We start from the raw sequence: 6,787 nt of genomic DNA, 5'->3' as shown, positions 1-6,787 counted from the left end.
GCACATAACAACAACAACAACAATGGGTAATGTTGTTATGTGCTGTGAAGATGGACCTGACTCATAGCAACCCCTCCTTGGATTTCTGAGGTGGTGTCACTATGGAAGTAGATTACCCAACCTTCCTTCTGAGAAGTGGCTGGTGGGTTTGAACTGCCAGCCTTCTGGTTAGCAGTCAAGTACCTTCCTTCTCAGGAGGGTTGGGCAATCTACTTCCGTAATGATACAGCCTTGGAAACCCAAGGAGGGGTTGTTACGAGTTGGGTCTGACTCCATGGCACGTAACAACAACAACAACAACAATGGCTAATGATCATGAGTATTTCCTCATGTGTTTGTTGGACAACTTCGTTAGTGAAGTATCTGTTCATGTCTTTTGCCCATTTTTGAACTGGACTGTTGTCTTTTTGGTGTTGAGGTACTGAAGTTTTTTTTATAAATTTTGGAGATAAGTCCCTTGTCAAATATGTCATAGCCAAATAATTTTTCCCAATCTGTAGGTTCATTTTTTACCCTTTTGGAGAAGTCTTTCCATGCACGTAAGAATTTAATTTTTAAAAGGTCCCTGTCATCTAGCTTCTCTTCCACTGCCTATGTATTTTGGGTTGTGCTTGATTTATGCCATAGATGAGGGCCCCGAGATTTGCCCCTATTTCATCTTTGATGAGCTTTATAGTTTTGGGTTTTACATTTAAGTCTTTGATCCCACTTGAGTTTGTTTTTGTAGATGGGGTGAGGTATGGGTCTTGTTTCATTTTTCTGCAAGTAGATATACAATTTTGCCAGCACCATTTGTTAAAGATGCTGTCTCTCCCCCATTAATGGGTTTTAGTCTTTTGTCACAGATCAGCTGTCCATAGATGGAAGGGTCTATTTCTGAGTTTTCAATTCTGTTCCATGGTCTATCTCTAGTTGAATCTCTAATCTACAAAGGAATTGGAGGATGTCTCCTTATGCTCAGAAGTGAGCTCCTGGTGAGAAAGAACAAGTCCTCATTTCCAGGAGAACCAAATTTACTTTAAACAGTTAAATTACCTCATTGTTCAAAAAAAGTTTATTCAGAACAGAGGTAGCTCTTACAGGCATTAAAATATAAACAAGTCAAAGGAAAAACAAGTAAATAAACAAACACATTAGCAACAATATACTTGAAACTGTATTTGGAGTTATAGGCAGGTTTCTTGAAATTTCTTTCCTGGAACTGCATTCCTAGAACTTTAAATGACCCCCTTTACCCCTTCTAAGGTAACCTAGCCCAGAGAGGCCAACTCCCATCTCTTTTTCTCTGGATTTTAGTTATTATTGTTCTATTAGAGTCTCTGGGTGGCACAAATGGTCAAGTGCTTGGCTACTAATTAAAAGATTGCCAGTTTGAATTTACTCACAGGCACTTGGGAGAAAAATATGGTGAAAGATCAATTCTGAAAGATCACAACCATTTAAAACCTCATGAGGCATAGTTCTACTCTGAAATATATGGGGTTACCATGAGTCAGAATTGACTTGATGGCAACTGATTTCATTTGGTTCGCTTTTCTATCATGATCTTCTACAATCTGTGTATCAATTTGTTGTACTATGATGGCTTGCATGTTGCAGTGATACTGCAAACTATGCTACCACTATTTCAAATACCAGCAGAGTCACCCATGGTGAAGAGGTTCTAAGATAGACTAGGAAGAAAGACCTGGTGATCTTCCAAATATTAGCCAATGAAAACCTTATAGATCACAACAGAACACAGTTTGACTTGCTTGCTCTGGACATGTCATCAGGAGGGATCAATTGCTAGAGAAGGAGATTATGTTTTGTGAAGTAGCCACTACTAAAGGGTGAGGGAAACCCTCCATAAGATGAACTGGCACAACAGCTGTGACAATGGACTTGACATGTTTGCAATATCGAGTATAACACAGGACCAGGCAGTGTTTCATCCTGTTGTACATAAGGTCATCATGAATTGGGGTCAATGGTACCTATATATCCATCCATCTATCTATAATCTATCTATCATGACCTTTCCTGATTTGCTTGTCTCTAGTACCAATATCAGTTGCTGCAACTGTTTTTGTTTCTTTCCAATATTCTGCTACACCCAGCTCCTGCTGAACAAAGTTCATCACTGTAGACTTTGTTCTACTAATACTTTTTTGAATCTGTATGTTCATGTTCAATTAAATATCTGTATCAGACCATTTTGAACAAAAAGGTTGTAGAATGAAATAAATTTTTATGTTTATTTCACACTTAGAATTTCACTCTAATACACTTATACATACACACGTGTGTGTATTTGTCAACACACACACATATTTTAATCCTAATGAAATAAGGTTTACCTGTTTTAGAAATCATGTTGTCCCACTCAAGTAACTTGGAGGCATGGTTTTTCAAAAGAGATGAACATTCTTCTAATCTTAACTCCATGCTCGTAACTGCTTCAAATATTCGAGGGACATTTCCCCATAAATGTGTATAAATTGAAATAAACGAGCTATCTTCTTTTATATTTTTCAGAGCATGTTCCCATTTAGGATCATAATCCAAATGGACTTCCCTTGGCCAAGAATCCTGCAAAAATGTGAAGTAGAGAAATACAGCTTAAATCACTTTCAATGAATTTAAATGATAAGAATTCAAACCCAATGAATTGAGATTTTTATTCACAGCATTATGTTTATAAATTTTTTTTTAATTTTCAAACAATCACAATCACAATGATTTGTAATTTATTTTCCTCAATCATTCATTTACGATTATTTTGTTTTTATTTGATGTCTCATCATTTCTGAACACTTATATATTTCCTAAAAATAAAACCATTCCCCTAAATACCTACAATATAATTAACAGAATTAGGAAGTGGTCATTGACGTATTATTCTTACATAATCCTCAGACTCTATTCAAATTTCATTACTCTTCTAAGCTTCAAATATCAATTGAGCCAATAATACTCTTTCTACATATCTAGCAAAATGATCTAGTTCCAACTCACACATTGTATTTAAGTGTCATGTCTCTTTAGTTCCCTTCAGTTTGCAAAAATTCTTCAGTCTTCCCCTGGCTTTTATGACATTGACACTTTCAGAGACTTCAGTCTAGTTGTTATGAATGTAGACTTTTCTTTAATTAATATGTCTGATATTTTCTCATAATTAGATTTAGGTTATATAGTTTTGGGTGCCAGAATATCACAGAAGTGGTGTTGTGTTCTTCTTGTTACATTCCATCTGCTGGTGTACAATTTTAATTTGACCTGTCACAGACTATGAGGGCTTTGATAAATTGATTAAGGTGATGTTTACCAGAGTTTTCCACTGAAAGGCTACTTTTTCCCTCCTTACAATTAACAACTATTTTGTAGGCAGAGTTATTTTTAAGTTACGTAAATATTCTATTCTTCATCAAACTTTCAATGTATTTGTTTATTTATACTGGTATGGATTTATGGTGGTGGCATAGTACCTAAGGCATTTGACTGCTAACCAGAAGGCTGGTGGTTCAAACCCACCAGCCACTCCTCTGAAGAAAGGTTGGGCAATCTACTTCCATTGTGATACCACCTCAGAAACCCAAGGAGGGGTTGCTATGAGTCGGATCCGACTCGATGGCAGTGTGTTGCGTTTTTTTTTTTTTTTTTTTGGTTTGTTTGTTACTGCTAACCAAAAGGTCAGCAGTTCTAACCTACCAGCCATTCTGTAGGAGAAAGATGAGGCAGTCTGCTTCCATAAAGATTTACAGCCTTGGAAACCATATGGGGCTGTGTCCTATAAGGTCACTGTGATAGTTAAGATTGTACATCAACTTGACCGGGCCATGATTCTCAGTGGTTTTGCAGTTATGATGCAGATCTGATATAAGGAAACACTTTCATGATGAGAGCTGCTGTGAGCAGCCAATCAGTTTAAAACGAGTTTCCTCAGGGTTGTGGCCTGCTTCCAGCATAATGCACACCCTGGCAAAGATCTCTGGCTTTTCATTTGAGACCCTGCATCTGGGTAATCATAATCGGAATGTGAACCAGTGGCCTGCTGTGCTGCCTGCTCATCTTGGGACTGCTGCCTTCCCAGCCTATGAGACAATAAATAATCTGCCATTTTACCTGCCGACCTTAGATTTGTCAGCCTCCAAAATCAGCAGTTTGCTGTATTGCCTGCTGATCAGCCCCCGCAAGTATGTGTCAGAAGAAGCCTTCAGCTTGATGTCTGACCCATGGACTTGGGACTTGTCAACCTCTACAATTGCATGAGCCATTTCCTTGACATAAATTTTTCTCTCTTTCTCTTTCACTAGTTTTGCTTCTCTAGAGTCAGTATGAATCAAAATTGACTTGACAGCACTCAACAAAAATAAAAACAACATTTTTATTCAATGGGTTATAATCTGGTTATTCCTATTTATTTTCATGCACAATATATCCCACATTTGGATCTACATTCTTTGAGTAACTCCTTGCTTTTGGCAAGAACTAGATGTTCCAAGGCTCATCTTGTAGTTGTTCTGTCTCAGTCCTGGAATCAGGGATTTTTTCAATGAGTTCAAATTACTTTTAGTGGAAAGTAGTCTTTAGAGGATCTGGGTGCCAGGTGAGCTTGTTACCATTGGGTGCTGCTGCTCCCAGTGGAAAGATCTACATTACATGCACACATCTGTCTGTCTATCTATCTAATTTATCTATTTACTTTCTATCTTTCAAACATTTAAAATGAGTTTACACTAATACCTGTAATTCCAATTCCAAATACTCTATTTTCCTCTTTCAATATTAAAATTACTACCTCCAATAGTGAAAAATCTAGCTGTATTATTTGTAATATGTTTATTTATTTGATAAATCCCTTTATGTAACCAATCTTTTATCTCTGCTGACATCCTCTTCCTTATGTGGATGACTTTCTCATCCTGCTTAGGCTCTGACACCACATGCCAGACTGCTCATGATGCATGAACAGCTTCCTCTTCCCCACCTGGCCTTTGAGTTCCCATACCAGCCTGTAGCCTACCTCTCCCTACCCCATACATATTGATACCTTTCTTATCCTCTTGAAATGACACCCGTGATGACATATGGACACCTTCCTCACAGTGGTTGAGCTCTAACCGCTTTCTCTGGGCCATCATGGCTATTACCCCTCTTCCCCTAACGTGGAAGCCTACCTTGTTTTCTGCCATCAAATGCTTTATGACTGAATTTTTCAAGGAGAGCAGGAGAGGGAAGGAAAAGGAAGGAGAGGGAAGGAAAGAGAAGGGAAGAAAAGGGAAGGAGAGGAAGAGAGAGGAGAGAGGAGGTGAGGGAAGGGGAACTGCAAAATTAATATTTGTAAGTCTAAATACAGAATAACAGTGAAACAAAGAAAATTACCCAACACGATTATAAAGATTTGTGAAAGAGATACTGCTTTCTGTATTATTGGGAGACTTGAATAAAATTAAAACTCTTTAATGGAATTGGGGTAAGATATATTTGGAATTTAGCTAAATGAGAAGAAATCTGAAATCTGCAGATCAGGAGTTTTAAATCTGCCTTGGTTGGTATTCTGCTTCTCTTTTTCTTCCTTTAAAATTTTCCTAAAATCTATCATACATGATTCTATTTATGACTCGTGCTCTCTAACAATAACAGATTCTGAATAATACCCAGTTTTTAGTTCTGAAAAACTTTCCCAGAGGGATCTAGACTCCCCTGCCACTTTGTAAAAAAACAGTATTATTTAGATACACAAGCTCCCCTTTCCAAATCTTGGAAACATATATCTTAAATGAAACACATAACCATCTGGGGAAATTTTCCAGCATTAAAAGCTAAGTATTATATGTCAAAACCAAAACAAAACAAAAACCCCACTAAGATCTCATAAGAATAAGATAAGATCACAGAACAAAATCCCTGAAGACAAACATCATCAATGTGAAATGACAGAATGACAGCCACATTTGAAAACACAGTACTTATAGGTCATGGATTGGTATTGTTACAGAAGTTGAGAGAGTGAAGTAAGGTTAAAATGGACAAGACTTTGAAAAGATTTTATAATGTGTACACATCTTTATGAAAATGTACCCTGTTCTCATGATATTAAAGGGTATTATGAGGTGAATAAATTTTCTTGAAATTTTACAAGCCTGACGAAACTCTGTCTCAACTACATTACCAAGATAATCAGGGGATTGGCTGGTGTCCAAAGCCACTAACACAAAGAAGGTAATGTTTAAATAAGCCCTGATTCTTTCACTGGAATCTTTGTAACTGTACTATGACACGGATAGGAGATGATCATTTTGCAATAGATCATCTGCCTTTCCACTTTCACCCTTCCCTTAATTACATTCCCTCCTTATTCCTTTCTGTTTTGATTTAACCATATGCCTTGTGAATAAAATATTGTCTGAACAGTCTATTTTGTAGCCAGACCTAGGGAAGGTAAGCAGCCAAGGGGCTGGTGAGCTGTTAGGCAAAAATGATGTCACTACTGCTGAAGGAAAAGTCAACGCTACAAGTTTCAGCAGGCAGAGTCACAGTGATGATATTAATTCAAAGGAAATAAGTGCAATCAAATTCCAAAGAAACCAAAGAATTGGACTGGAAGTTGCCTTTACCTGAAGAGTTAGATTCTTCATTATAGCACTATAATGGTCCTCAGTGATAACTCCTAGAAAACATTCATCTTACTTAAAATAAGGTTAGTGACACTGCAAAAAGGGCAAGGAGGCCACATGTTCTGACCTCCTCTAATCCCACAAGAGGAAGACAGGATTACCAGCAGTAACCCAAGGCCTATTCCTGC

At 37.5% G+C, this 6,787-nt stretch overlaps 1 protein-coding gene across 1 annotated transcript in view; it reads right to left on the bottom strand.

Annotated features, from left to right (window-relative positions):
- The window catches only part of FAM227B (family with sequence similarity 227 member B), a 318,111-nt gene that overhangs the window by 304,241 nt on the left and 7,083 nt on the right, over nt 1-6,787 (bottom strand). Inside the window, exon 3 of the mRNA XM_007935308.1 lies at nt 2,340-2,571. Coding sequence (XP_007933499.1) covers nt 2,340-2,571 — 232 coding nt within the window. The remainder of the gene's footprint in view (nt 1-2,339; nt 2,572-6,787) is intronic.

Source organism: Orycteropus afer, unplaced genomic scaffold (genome assembly GCF_000298275.1).
Source record: "Orycteropus afer afer isolate SDZICR_OR568_19922 unplaced genomic scaffold, OryAfe1.0 scaffold00026, whole genome shotgun sequence".
Classification (NCBI taxonomy): domain Eukaryota; kingdom Metazoa; phylum Chordata; class Mammalia; order Tubulidentata; family Orycteropodidae; genus Orycteropus; species Orycteropus afer.
Note: the sequence above shows the minus strand (reverse complement) of the source record. Positions and strands in the feature narration are given on the sequence as shown.